The sequence below is a fragment of the Gallinula chloropus genome, assembly GCF_964237585.1.
Source record: "Gallinula chloropus genome assembly, chromosome: 4".
Taxonomy (NCBI): Eukaryota; Metazoa; Chordata; class Aves; order Gruiformes; family Rallidae; genus Gallinula; species Gallinula chloropus.
The window spans coordinates 28,370,982-28,386,240 of record NC_140088.1 but is presented as its reverse complement, the minus strand read 5'-3'; the positions used below and the strand labels follow the sequence as shown (position 1 = coordinate 28,386,240).

At 39.4% G+C, this 15,259-nt stretch overlaps 1 protein-coding gene across 1 annotated transcript in view; it reads right to left on the bottom strand.

Moving 5' to 3' along the window:
- The window catches only part of AMPD3 (adenosine monophosphate deaminase 3), a 31,163-nt gene extending 16,123 nt beyond the window's left edge, over positions 1-15,040 (bottom strand). Inside the window, exons 1-6 of the mRNA XM_084262924.1 lie at positions 14,928-15,040; positions 11,280-11,505; positions 8,360-8,555; positions 7,712-7,877; positions 5,377-5,596; positions 2,803-2,932 (exon numbers count right to left, since the gene is read on the bottom strand). Coding sequence (XP_084119050.1) covers positions 2,803-2,932; positions 5,377-5,596; positions 7,712-7,877; positions 8,360-8,555; positions 11,280-11,500 — 933 coding nt within the window. The 5' untranslated portion in view covers positions 11,501-11,505; positions 14,928-15,040. The remainder of the gene's footprint in view (positions 1-2,802; positions 2,933-5,376; positions 5,597-7,711; positions 7,878-8,359; positions 8,556-11,279; positions 11,506-14,927) is intronic.
- Between the last annotated feature and the right edge of the window lie 219 nt (positions 15,041-15,259).

Genomic DNA, 15,259 nt, shown 5'->3' with positions numbered 1-15,259 from the left:
TCCTGAACTACTGAGCCTGAATTATCTAAGACTGTTGGGCAGAGTGGTCTGTTGGAAGCCCTGCTCAAAAAACACCACATACTTCCTTTGGAAAGCAAGGCACTCTAGTCCACAAAGGCTACAACTCAGTTCTGAGTGTGTGCTCTACAGCTAAATTCTTAATACTTAGTTTCATGCTTACTGCAGGCAACCCAGGAGTCACATGCAGAATCTGTGTGGCCTGCACTTTGCTATGCATCAGCTGCAGAATGTGGGAGAGTGCTGCTGATGGCAGACTCAAGATTCTTCTCTAAAGTTAGTGTTCTCCTACACAGACAGTTGTTCACCTCCTGTGGGGAGCCATGTGAGGTCAGCCACACTCTGACCACCTGTGGATTCTTGTCTGTCTACTAGAGAAATATTTGTCTGGTTATTAAAGGGCAATTTTCCAGTTCCAGTCTGATCAGTGCAAAATGAATCTTTGGTTGCATTCTGGCTAAGTCCAATATCTAAGATATACACACACATCTTTCTTATTTAATAGGAGCCTTATCCCTTACCTTGGGATTTGTTAAATAGACAAGCTCAATGGAGGAGAACTCCTATTAAATCAGAAAAAAAAAAAGAGGGGAAGGGAGAGAGGAAAAAAAAAATACAGTAACCCCTGATAATGCTGGCCAGGTTTCTACTGTATCTCCCTAAGTGCAATAATACATGTTCACTGATTGATCTTGCCACTAGATTCATAACTGGTTTAATTTTGGCATTTTACATCACTTATTTTGGCTCTTTTATATAAGCAAACAAACTGTACCATAATCTCCACACTAGTGTCTGAGGGATGTCAGACAACTTCACTAACAGTTCTTTTGGAAGGCGAATTTAATTTTTTTCTTTTCTTATGAGCAGTACACACTGTTTAGGATTGACTAACAGAGAGACATCCTGAAAATACTGGCCCTAGCAGTGTCTGTTTCATATTATAAGTTTCACTGATGATACTGTAATTAGGGAAGAAAAACTTCAGGGAAGTTACAGATCCAAACATTAATTGGGTTAGCGAGACATGGGGAAATCTTATTTTGGGGTTTAGAGGAACTCTATATACAATAGACAGTTTGCTTTTCATAGAGAATGCTTCATCAAAATATTGCTTGTAAGCTTGCTTCATAAAAATACTACTTTAAGCAAGCTTAACTGGAGCAAGAATTTTTAAAACAATAACTTGCAGTAAGAATGGTCTCTGCCAGACAAGAGCAAACTTCTTCCCACTCTCTGGAATTTGGGTATTGCCAGATAGGAAGTGATGTACATGTTGTGCTTTTGAACAACATTAATCTGTTTTTAGATTGGCTTATTTAACAGTAAATAATTAGAAAATATTTAAGTCTGTCCAGAGACATTGAATTTGCTCTTAAATCAAAAGCTGGACTTAGCAAGTACAATTCTGTTATGTGCAGCTCAGTAATCAAATTGATTGACTAGGCAGTTACCTGACCTACACCTCTGTACTTCACACATCTCAGACACTGTGTTTTATTATGAACATCCCTGTGACCCAGTGAAGTGTTTTATCTGAATGTGACATGGAGTAAATATACCTTGTCCTGGGCTACGTAAGAAAACTCAAGTTAGGAGTGAGTCTCTGCCACTTGACTCATACATGAGTGAATTAACTAATAGATCCTCCCATCCATATGCCTAACTGACAGAAGTGTGAAATTCATTAGAATTTACCTAAAAACCCATCTGCCTTGTAATAGACAGGGGTACATTCAAACACTTAGTGGATTTTGTATCTGGCAAGTTATTACCACAACAGTAGCAAACATTCACTAGCAAGCACACTGGACACTACAGGAAAAAGCCAAAAGGACTTTTTGATGTACAAGTAAACTAAAACATAACAAGAAAGATTAAAGTATCAATCTAAACCCTGAAGTTACAAGATAAGGTCTACGTCTTACAGCTGCACATAGAAACAGTGCAAAATGGATGCAAAGTGGTTAAAAACCACCAGTAACAATTACTTCTTTGTGAAGAAATCTCACCTATCAAACTGAAGCATTATGTCTCTAGTAACTTCCTTTTAACTTCAGGAAAGGGAAGCAAACAAAGCAGTACAGCACAGTTCCTTCCATGCTTTGAAGAGAATACTGCTACCTTGGATGTGAATGTGCCAGAAAATGAAATCATCTCCTTGATCCCCCTACCTTTCCCCTTATTACATCCCAGTGTATCTCAGGGGCAGCTTAGAATGTAACTTTAACAATCTTTTTACTTAATATTTCACTGACAGTTAGTGATGGCAGCACAAACTCTCAGTTCACTTTATGGGAGGTCCTTTTTCTTTTGACATGTACTCAAATATGTATTTTCAATAGGAAGTTAATTTTTTATCTAAAATCCATACAGCTATTCCTACTACTGCAGTCTTGTATGACTTTGCTACATGAAAGCAGGAATATGTACCTAAGTGAATTGATTAAACCTCCATGTGGATATTTTTATTCATAATCCAAATGAGCTTCATTTAATTAATAGTTTCACTCCTTTAAAGCAATCTACATACAATCAAGCCCCTTTGATTTTGAGTAAGAGATGAGTTTAGCATAACCCATCTAAACCACTTACATTCAAGTTAATTGAATTATTTTCTTTTAAGAATATTAATTTTTTTTTCTACATGGGAACACTTTAGGAAAATTGAGTGGTATGTACATACCACTTCATGAGTATCATCTACACCTCACAGAAGAAAAGCAATATTGCTGGAATTCCTAATAAAAACAACATCATGCCTTTAGTCCTTTTCATGCTTACCTTTCTCACGTTATAGAAGTCTCGATGGGGATTACTCTTTAGTTCTTTAAATTCTGACATTTCATTCAACATCTCATGTAAACTAAATTTAGATTCTAAGAAGTTAAGCCTCCGGTGACAATATGTTTTTCTGTAAAAGAAAACACAAAAAATAACTGTCACTTAAAGCTATTTGTATTTCAAGTTCAGAAGGAACTTGACCCAAGACAAAAACGTTCTTTTTATCCTAGTGGTTAACAAGTATGTAAGCCAGTATCCAAAATTATTTCACACCAAAGTTATTAGTGAAACCTCAAAAAGAACTCTACATAACCATGTCCTTTAAGTTGTCCAAATATTGTTATCACTATACCTCTGCATAAACTGCAGTTATTTTAGTAATGATGATCAAAGAAAGCATAAAACCTATAATAAAATGTGGTGGCAATTGCTACTACTCTGAAACTATACATCCAATGAGGGGATCACATTATAAATAACAACCCATAATCCAGATTTACTCACTATGGAAATCATAATTAAAAAAAAAAAAAAAAGTTCCCCAAAGTTTAATTGCTTTTTCAATGTGAATATAAGAAGCCAGGATAAACTCCCATATACTTCCATTTTGATGCCTTAAACACACATATGTTGTGTAGAAATACCTTTTTCTTAAAATAATTTCTTGTGCTCTTCTTTGAAAAAAACATGCTTTTTCATTCCTGCTTGCCTACTCCTCTGTCTTCACTTTCATCTTCTGTTATGTCTCCCATTCTATTTTTAACCAATGACATGTTTTTTCTCTTCACCATCTGTTACTTCTTATTGAATCTACAATATTTTTGTAGCACTATTAATGCAATAGTCAGCCTTCTTTTTTCTGCTTTATTGTTGCCAATCTCTCCTCAATTGAACACAAATCCCATAATGGATTTGTAAATCTGATTCAAACTCAGTCTCACTGTATCTGATGTTGATCAAGACCTGTTTGTCTGCTGCAGAAAGTCTTTGTTGGCTTATACAATTATTCAAGAGACCAGAAGACTGAGGAGTAGAGGTGACACTGCACCAGTTTAAGAGCAGCAATGAATAAAGAACAATAGGTTCTTGATCTCCAAGCAGCCCCATGTGTAACAGACTTAAACAAAAGGAAAGCACTGGCTGCAAACAAGGAAACAATACCTTATGAAGAGTTTATGCAACAGGATTACTGAAGACTTTTTCCTTTTGTGTATTTATCAGGTAGTGTGAATCAGCCTGCAAAAGTGTAATCTGAAGTGAAAGGAGCAGATGATTGCTCCTACAATCACAAAGGTGCTGAGTACTCTAACACATCCTACCAAGACCCTTCTTGCTTATGGTTAAGAGTCTTGATAAAGAGGAAGCAAAAGTTGAAAAAGAGTCTTCAGTATGACCTTTTTTTTTCCAAGTTTTTCTTCCTTGTCCTATAGTCTTTTCAATATCTGTCTCTTGGAATATAACACACAAGCTGGAAATGCATTTACCCACTGCATAAACAAGCATACCCAAGATAGATTTGATTTGAAGCAGGAGTGCTGATATTGCTGGCAGAAGCATTGGTTTTACCTCTTGGAAAAAGTGCTTAGGGAACAGGATAGTTCTGTTCAGCCCACCTGCCTTACCACTATCAATACACAAGGCAGACAGAGGATGCTACAGGTGTCAGACAGACTCAAAGGACAAAGAATGCATCAGGTGTGACTAACATGTCACGTCCTAAGTGATGATCTCTCAAAGGCAGAAGGGCTAGGAATGCAGTGCTGGCAGGCAGGGCAAAACAGAACAGTGCCTTGCCCCATACTAGGGTGGGGTTTTCCCTCTTGCAGTGTGAAGGCCATGAGAAACCTCTGTGTTTCCAGTCCTCAGCTTGAAATAAACTTAAAAACTGGATACACATGTTTTCATTTTGCACTGGGCAAGGACATTGCTTTGCCATGAGTGTGTCAATGACTGTTCTAGAGTTGTTTTTCTGGTTTTTAGAGATTTCCCAAGAGTATTCTGGTTCTGGGAAATTTAAGAGGTATTTCAATTGTGCATGTGCAAATTAGTTTTGCAGCATATGACCAGTTAATTCAGATCTGGAACAAAACAGACTGAATATTTATATTGCTGAGCTGATCTATATGCTCTATATATGCAGGATTTCTTTTAATGCAGCAGAAGTAGAACAGACATGAAGGAACTCCAGACAACTGTTCAAAAACCTGAAATTCAGCATAGGCTAAGATAACATGAAAACAGTGAGGTTCAAGTTTCAGTTCCTATGCCTCAGAAGTTTAGGTCAGATTTGAACTGAATGGGAACATTTGGCCAATTTCTTGCTTTTCTGTTAACTGCTTCTCATTTTGCCATGACTGGTGCAAAGAAACTGAAGAAATTAAATAAAGCTCTTATGGTTGTTATGGATGTTTGGTTTATTTCTCCTTTTAAGACTGTCCCATTTTGTATTAATGCTTGAGAAGGGCAAACCAAAACGTTACTGTTGAATGAGTATGTTGAGGAATTAAATATCACAGAAGTGAGAAATAAAGATAAGCCTGGAGGGTCAGAGAAGAAAGAATAAAAGAAACATACGTTGGACCATCTGCAATTAGAGCAAGAACATGGCTCAGGTCAAGGGTATAGGTCTCCAGGTCAGGATATGGCAGACTCCGAGGCTCATTAAGTTCCAGCATTTCTTTGTTATCATAAACAAAGGGAATGCCACCTTTCATCTTGATAACATAATCCAAATTGTCTGGAGCATCATCAAGATTGTAAGGATCTTCATTTTCTTCTGGGGGTGAATGAAAATCTGGAAATAAATTTACATTTAGAAGAATTAACTTACACAAAAGGCAAAGTAATTACAAAAAGGACTTTCTGCTTCTAGAATGCTTATTTCTAGCACACTATCCTATTTCCATTAAAATCACGTTTTCAGTTAATTTAAAAGACCTGTTGCAACAGTTTTATTCTGACAGGCATTTATTGCAGTCCTCCTCTAAGCTAAGTGCCTACCTTAATTTTAATATTATACATTAAAGTTCTCTGAACCAAAGCATAAATAGATGTAATACTATTCTTTATTAACATAAGATGGCACAAGTTTCAAAATAATTTCCAGAAGTATTTTAATTAGGAAGGTTGAAAGTGCAGTTGAGATTTTTGAACAGTAAAAAAGTTATTGACTTAATACCCACTTCATTATTTTCTTTTCACTTTCTGACTCACTCTAGTAATTTTGGAAGTTTGTATTTAAGCACATAGTAATGCAGCTGTCCTCATATTGAAGCATCAGTCAGAAAAGAACTGGCTGTACCTTACTTCTTCACCACTGCCCTTCCCACAATCTGGGAAGCTGGACTACTGCATACAGACTAGGACTGTTTCCTCTTCACCATTAGTGAATATACTTCACTCATGATAGAGCAGGAAATAATTCAAGGCTCAGTGTGTCTTACTGGTCAGCGAAGTGGTGGGTTTGTAGATCTGTGTGGTTTTTCTTTTTTGTTTGTATGTATGTACATTGTGTTTGTTTTTTAATAAAACTCCTTATTTTTATGTTTCCTTTTGAATAGAACCAAGAAACACAGAAGCTGGAGATGAAATAACTTTCGTTTTCCCCTTGGCCTTTTGATCATGATCAAAATCAGGAAGTACCAGAAGCAGAGTTGGGAGCTGGGAGCTGTTTAATAGGGTTTTGTAATCCCTTTACAAAATTACAGGTTTGTTTTTTTTTTTTTTTCCTGAGAGTCAGGTAAGCACACCTACTTCCTGGAGATTCAGTTTATATGAACACTCATTACTAATGAATGTCCACCACTTCTACAGTATCTTACTAATGCAGCTAATATAAGTGCCTCAACTATGTCAAATGAACTACATTTTTGGGATCAGTTTTATCATTGAAATTTGATATTTACCTGTTCAGTTCAGCCAAGACAAAAAAAAGTAATTAACCACTCCTTTTAATCAGCTAGGGCACCTGAATGTATGTTATTTAACTAATACCAATCTTATCTCTAATATTCATAATTATCCAGCTCAAATTTGTGCTACTAAAGACATTGTTCAATAAGATTTTATTGTTTGTGTCATAAATTTAAAGTAATTACAATAAAAAAGTTATTAGACTGATAATAGCTTGGAAACAGCTCCCTGGCAGCTGTTCCCAAATATCTTTCCTGTCTTGAATATTAGTACCCTGTCCTCTTTACAGTCTTTGACAAATGCTTGAAAACATGTTAATTCACCCTCTTTCAACCACTGAGCTAGAAGGTAACTTATTTTAAATATCACTTTATGGCTGAGAATACAATGCCAACAATATGGACATACCTACAGTGGCACATTTATACAGACCAAAGTTTGCTTCTCACAGGCTAATCCAAAACTAGCAGAGCAAACAGTTTAATACATTAGCAAAGCTTTCAAGAAACAATCCACTTAAGTGACAAATAAAATTTGTGACATATATAGCGGGAAATATGTTCAACCTGATAAGCTTTGTGGAGAGATCAGAGTTTATTAACCCAGGCAGAATGCCCAACAGATATGACTATACAGCTTCCAGTCTTGACCTGGTAAGCATACCATGTCTGTGAAATTATGGACTCAGAGCTTGCTAGCTGGCATGTCTGTATTGTGCTTCGATTTACAATGTAGATGAACTCATAACCCCTTTATTTCAGCAAACCAAGATCAGGAGGAATGACTTTCATATCCACATTTATTTTTCTTGAAGGAACATGAATGTACTACCAACTGTCCCATTTGTTGCATGGGGGCGGGGGGGAGGCAGGGGGAGGCAGCAAAGCAGTGAGTGTCAAATACACTAAGGTTTTTTAAGCTTTTGACAGCTTAAGTTTTACTACAGCAGTGCATGGGATTAATTTTGCATTTTAAAAAAAAGAACAATGATATTCACCTGGATACACTTCATCTTCAACCTTCCATTTTTCATCTTGCATGCTACACAAATACTGAGATGTTGTTCTTGGGAAGCGATGGTAGGCAAGACGTGAATACTTTTCTCGAATGAGAAGAGCTTTCACCAGGCTCTTGGCAGCTTGTTCATAATCATCAACTGTAACCTGAAAGGAAAGACTTGATATATACTGACAAAAATAAAACAGGTTTTAGCAACATACTAAATCCACACCACTAACAAGGAGACTGAACTTCCAGAAATTTAAGTTTGTGACTTGGCCATAATAAGGTTCTTGTCCAAGGTCTCAGGAATTCAGTGCCAGAAGCAGAGTCCAAATACCTTGTGCAAAACACAGATGCACAATTTTTTCTCCTACCATATGCTACCCATCTATTTAATGCCTGGTTATGTTTTTATCTATGAGATTTATTTTTAATGATAAAAATATAAACCAATCTGACCTTGGCTTTAACTGGTTTACAAATGAATGTGTTCACAAAGCAATTTACAGTTGCAGAAAGCCATAATATACCACCATTTCACACTTTATATACATTATCTCCTTGGAATTATTTTTTCCCTAGATAAAGAAAGGTCGAGGCAGGGCGGGGGGAGGGGAGCAAAAAAACCCAAACACTTTCTTACCCCCGCACAGTAGTCTCCACTAATTGAAACTCTCTGGAACTCTGGTACATCATATGGCACTTGGACTGGCAGAAAAGAACTTGGAAGAACTGGTGTTGCAGGAGACAGGACAGGATTGGCTGATGGTGCTTTCCATTCCTGAGGTGGAATTTGTAATGACAAAGACTGGGATCGAATCATCTTGAAACTTTTCTTCCTGTGAATTCATAGTATAAAGCATAAAATAAGCCATGGTGTAAAACATTAAATACACTGGAAACTGATAACAACAAAGAAATGTCCCCATAAGAAATTTTATGAATTCTCTCATACCAGATGAAAAATCATGCTCCCAAAACATTTGCACTTTTGCCTTTTTTTGTATGTAGCATATGCTATGTGCAACATCAATGCACTTGCACTTACCCTCCACATAAATACAATAAACCATGATTTGTGCACAATCACTTTAAGATGCCCTATAAGGTTTGGTTTGTTTCACATCTTAGAAATTCAGATTCAGCAAGTCACTGTACAGAAGAAAGATGTCACTTTGCACTGTGAGTTGATTGTTAGAGACAGGTAGCATGAAAAGTCACAAGTATCAGACAGAAACAAGTGAAGTTTAGGAAGGGTAAGTTGTTACAAGTTATCATGCTATAACACATGTTACAGTATTTCTGTAGGCATGCTGCAAGTTTCACATGTTGATATGTGATCCTTTTGATATGTGATCAGCCTAAAAGATTCTAATTAATGTCCACCTGTTTTCACAGTTGCTTTGAGAACACTTCTGCTTTTATCCTAAAGGCAACTACATAGGCAACTATGAAAAGGTGACAAGAGCTATATTGGACCATAACATGACAATTTAGTCATCTTCTACATTATTTTATAGTCTTGTTTTCTAAGAACCATTTCAGAAGACACTGGCTTTAAAGAACAATAAATGTCTTTTCATTCTTCCCAAAACATGCAGGATTTAAACACTCATCTTGTTGTCGAAGCAGACAATGCATCAAAATTTTTAAGTTCTTCACTTGAACTTCTAAGAAAAAGGATGAGCACTAGTTACTCTTTAGGCAGTGTTTTATAAGACTTGGACAAAATGTTAATGTTGGCTATCAGACAAATAACATAATATGGCTTTGATATGCAAAGCCATATGCCTCCCCATGGGACACTAAATGTCTAACCTAAATAGATGTAAGAACTTTTGCCCTTTCTCAGGAAAGCTGTGATAGATGTTTACCTTAGACAACCAGCCAAAAATGAATGCTGTATTTTTCAGTGAAGAGAATGTAACACATCAAGTGAAGTTGTGGAGTGTCTCTAAAGATTTAATTAAACGTTCCTTATTCAGTTTAAAGGTGTTTTACATGTTCGTGTAATAAATGTTATAACCTACCATGACATCACTTCCTTTTGTACTGTGGAAAAACTCCCTCATTTCATGAACTAGATGCCAAAACCTAAAAAACTGGAATCCGCTGCAGAAGTTGTGTATTACTACTATGACATCGGAACACTAAGAACATGCAGTGCTGATACGATTAATACCCTGTAACCAAATTCCATCCTCTCTTAGGTACTTATAGCCACTTTTGAAATCCGTATGAAATTCTTGAAAGGCAGTGTTGGATCAACTGCAACTGAGAACAACAGTATTTTTACTCATGCAACTGTCCTTGAAGAATGCTTCAGTCCTGTAGGAGAGGGATGAATACTTGTGTTCTGCTCCCACATGGAAACAACATACTAATAATATCCCCCTTCCCACAGTTAAACTTGTGTAAAACCTGAGGTACAATTCGACAGAACATACTTCTATGATACAATTTTCCAAATTCAAAGTAAAACTTACTAGTTCAGAAGGAAAGATATACCAAATAGCTCTTTGAATGAAAATACCTAATTTTCCCTTCTGTATTTATGTCAATAAATATGGCAACTGGAAAACCCACTTACACAATTCAAAACCAGAAATTTCAGCCTGTATCACCAGTATGTCATACTTGAATTTAAATGATTTTTCTGTTTCAGAAATATGATGCCAAGCATTGTCCATCTGATTGTCTGCAGCTGAGTACGTGTTTAGCTTTCAAAGGCTTTCTTTGTTTGCTTGCTTGCTTTTTGATGAGTCTGTACACATCCAAGCCATTTGGTGTCAGAGTGCTGCTGAGCTCATGTGACTCTAGGAAAGAGTCTAGCCAGTCCACTGGAGTTAAGATACTGAAACAGCCTGACATTGGGGTACATCTTCCTCTCTCACAGAAGAAAATCATCACCAAATCAAGTTTGGCTTCATTAGATTCACTGATAAACCAAAGGTGGGCTGTAGGGTTTGGGTTGGTTTTGTAGGGGTTTTTTTGAGAAAAATAAAAATGTGCACTTTTATGGCTGATAGCAGTTAGATTTTGTTGCTGTGAGTTCAGAAAACCTATGAATAACCTCATTATGCCAATACCACTTTTCACCTTCTCCCTTGATGTTAAATGTCAAATCTTTGCTTTCATCTATTTTTACAGAGACTAAAAGAAGTATACCAGCTGTCATTTTCTCTGTGCTAAAATTTTCCATTTCTCTGAATGAAACCAGAATAAGGGGGTAGAGGAGTGTTTCCTTTTCTGACTCTTTAATTTAAAGAGTCTTGGGGTTGTGTTCATTTCTACCCAGCTATGCAGTTTGTTAAATTTGCATAAACAATACCTATGCTGATGCTGGAAACATAGCTGAGACAACCTCACAAATCCAAGCTCCCTAGGCCCCATACCCACACCTGTGTAACACAGAACGTCATCACATAGGTGCCCTTGGCAACCACTGCTGACCTTTCTCCTGAAGTAATGATAGGCAGCATGTTATTTGCCTTATATTTCAATATTAACTCTAACTCATTTCAAAAACTAATTTCCACTATGAAAGCAACTACTGAACAAACCTTTTAGCTGTTTCCGCAGACTGTTGTTCTGCCAGTTCTTTCTGCAGTTCCCTCTCCTTGGCCTCTTTCTGCCCAATTGGGCAGTCTTCAGGCACAGTGAATAGTGACAAGGCATCTTTGCTGTCTTCTTCTCGGAGAACTTTAGCAAATACCTTCTCAGCTAAAAGTCGCACATGCTCATCAACCTCAGAGATGTTCAGCTTTGGAAACTGTCTGGGCATCTCGGCTAATAAGGAAGACAGTTGACAAAGTTATAAATACAAGAATAAAAAGATACATGAGAGACTGGGTTGGGTTTTGGTGGGTATTTTTTTTTTTGTGGTACACCAATGAAAATTAAGAGCTGAGAGCAAAGGCAGAATCAAGTAGAACAGCTACACAGTATTTGAACTACCAAGCAGTACCCAAGAACCACAGGTATCTACTGAGCATCTTTACTTGTGCAACCACACCAATTTGTGGATCAGGAGCTTCTTAGTATACTCCTAAGTTCCTAAAATATGTATGTACAGATTTGTCAGTAGACTCCACTTACCTAATTAGATATTTTTTTGTGTAATGTTGTATACTTAGCTGTATGTACTGGCACCGAAATTAGAAATGACATTCAGTTGCCTACCTTCTTCCATCCTCAGCAATTTCAAACCAATTTTAGAGCCATAAACAAATTAGAAAAGAAGGTTGCACATTTCTACCTCAGAGTAGGAACAAATATGTAGTTAACACATTGACAGTTACTTGTTTGTTTTCAGTAGTTCATATCCTGCTTTTAAATGGTGTGTGGGAAGCAGAGAGGCTATGGACTTTAACTTCTATTTGGCATGTTTGGTTTCTTTTTTCCCACTAAAAAATCTTTTATATTTAATTTTTTTATTTAAGTACCTTTCACAAAATATTTCCATTTTATTATAGCAGCACTACTGAAAATACCATCTTTAGTGTTTCTTTTGTAGTTTCATGGCTTAATTTCTATTTCATTCTCATACAATCCAAAATGTGAATTTTTACATATCTGGTAGTATTCTGGAGAGGAAAAATTACAGTGCCTGTAAGCTACTGACCAGCATTGTTTATTATACACTATAAAGCTTTTTGAATGCCTTCAGTATAATGGAAGTTTGTAATAAATAAGATTAAATTCTTATTACATAAATTAAAAATAGCAATGAACATATCACAACAAATGGATGCCAGCACTGCCAAAATGTGAAGTCTGAGACCAAAACTGGCATTTCAGAACCCTTTTTGATTACAGAAACACAAACATTTTAAAATATGATATTCATTTAAATAATGATGTATGCTGAAAGTCAGCATGGCAGTTTTAATCACTCCCGGCATAACTTATCAGGGCCTCCATTACAGTATTTCTGTAGGCATGCTGCAAGTTTCACATGTTGATATGTGATCCTTTTGATATGTGATCCTGTTGTTTTCAGCCTAAAAGATTCTAATTAATGTCCACCTGTTTTCACAGTTGCTTTGAGAACACTTTTGCTTTTATTCTAAAGGCAACTACAGTATGAAAAGGTGACAAGAGATATATCAGACCATAACATGGCAATTTAGTCATCAGCTACATTATCTTAGGTTCTTTTTTTGTAAGAACCATTTCACAGCCCAGTGGAAAAATGACACTGACTTTAAAGAACTGGGGATCTGACTCTGTACAGCTTTTCTGCCTGGAGAGGTTTTTTGGGTTGGGTTTTTTGTTTGTTTTGGGGTTTTTCTTTGTAATTAGTATTAAGTCTTCACAAAGTCAAATATAACTATATAAAGAAGTATAAAAATACATATATGTTTAGCTGAATGATTCAATGACAATGCACTACAATGTCTTGGAAGCATCCAAACTTAGATTTGGTTTCTCAATTTCAAACCTCAGTGAAGTCATTGGAGTCTTTCCACTGACCTCAATGAACACAATTGTCAGCAACAGTAACTGCCGTACAGACAGTTATCAGCAACAAGGGCCTTTTGGACCAATTTAGCTAGGCAAGAATGGCCTTAAAAGTTACTGGATTACAGTAAGAGTGCTAGCAGCAGTAGTAAAATGTGAAATAATGTTTCTTCTGCTGCTAAATCATCAATTAAAATATTTTCAGTACTAGCTGACTAAGAGAAGAAAAATCAATTGGTTGTGTGCTTATCATTAGCTGATATGCTTATAGTCTTCCTAGTATAAATTAACTTTTTATATGGGAATTGTGATCAAAACAGAAATGCAGTAGGAAACACATTGCATGAGAAACCATAATGTAGTTTAAATAACAGCAATAGATTAGTGAGAAGTCAGAACATAGAGATACAAGTACAATCATCTACTGATATCAAAAGGTAGTTTTCTTTCTTACAGAAACCAATCTCATGTTTTTTGCTCAACCAAGTTAGAGACTAAGGCACTGGCACTTTGAAGGGTAGGTTCACCCACATCACTGCTAACTTATGTCACTGAAGTTAGTTTAATAAACCTAGTTGTGAGGCACTTTATGCAACACTCATGCATGCTGTGCCTTCCTAAACTAAAGGGGGATGAGGCTCTAGTATCCACTCCAATAGAAGTGCTGTCCTTTACCCAAGGTGAGCAACTGAGAGCGCAACAACTGGACCCCTTACTGAGATGGGGACAGAGGTGTATGAATGCCATCCAGCAACCAGCAAACGCTGTTTTCCTAAACATCTTTCTCACAGAACTGCCTTGGCAGTCTCTAGTTCTGCCCCTCTGGGGAAAAAAAAGCCATTTCTCCTGAAACACCCTACATAAAAAATGATGGAACGATTATTAAAAAGTAACTTGATCAAGAATTTAATAGGCTCGCATCTATAATGAGCACACGCCATAAAAACAACAAGCGCCGCCGCCTCCAAAGCCCCGCGGATGGTCGGCTGGCAGCGGGGAGCCGCATCCTGCCGCCGCGAGCAGGTAGGGAGGGCAGGGCCGGGCGCAGGGCTCGGCCCCGGGCACTCCCGCCGCAGGAACACCGGACACGGCTGCCCTGGGCCCGTCCCCGCCGGGGCGGCGGACAAGGTCATCGCCACTCCGGGCCAGTTCGGCACGGCGCTGCCTCGGGAACTTACCTAGCGCCCCAGGGAAAGCCATGCTGGGTTAGGGCCGGGCCCTGCCACCGGCTGGGAAGAGTCTGTCAGAAGCCGCCGCCGGCGGAGGAGGAGGAAGCGACGGGGAGGAGGAGCTGCCCCCGCCAGATGCCGCCGCTCCCCTCTGCCGCATTCACCCGCCGGCCGGCCGCCCCGGTACCGCAGTGCCGCGCCGCCCCTGCCCCGGCCCTTTATGGCCGCCGCGGCCCCCGGGTGGAGAAGCCCGCGCGCCGCGCCCCCAGTCCCACCAGGACGGCCAGTTGCCTCCCGGGCAGCAGCATCGTGACTCGGGGCGGCTCCGCAGCAGGTGGGGCTGGCGGAAGAAGGGCGCTGAGGCGGGGGGGCTGCAACCTCCTGCTGGGCAAAGCGCCAGCTACAGGGACGATCCCCACCTCTCTACCCCGCGGGACTGGCGGGGAGGTGGGGGGTGTGGGGGTGCCCCACCCCGCCCAGCCCAGCCCAGCCCTGGCGCGGGGGGCGAGCGGCGGGGGGGGACCGTTAACGGCCGTCCTGAGGGGGCGGAGCGAAGAGGGGCGCGCGCCCTGTCCGTACCTCTCAGAGGAGACTCCCGCTCGGGCGGTGGGGGTTGTTTCTCTCAGCGGGAGACGGTTGTTTCGGGCACTGTCTAGCGCCGCTCGTCCCGCGGCTGCACCTGCGGCGACAGGAGTGGCGGAGACAGGAACGACGCCTCCCTCGTAGGGCTATAGAGCCGGAGGATCCCCGCCGCGACGGCCCCTTCCCCTTCAGAGGCTTGAAGTCAGAAGTCGTGCTGTCACATGTCTCCTCGCCGGCGTAGGAGGGAGTTACCCGGGGCGCACCGCCCAGGCCCGGCCCCGGCCCACCTCAGCCCGCCCGAGCTCGACTCAGCTGCGGGGTGGCCGGTG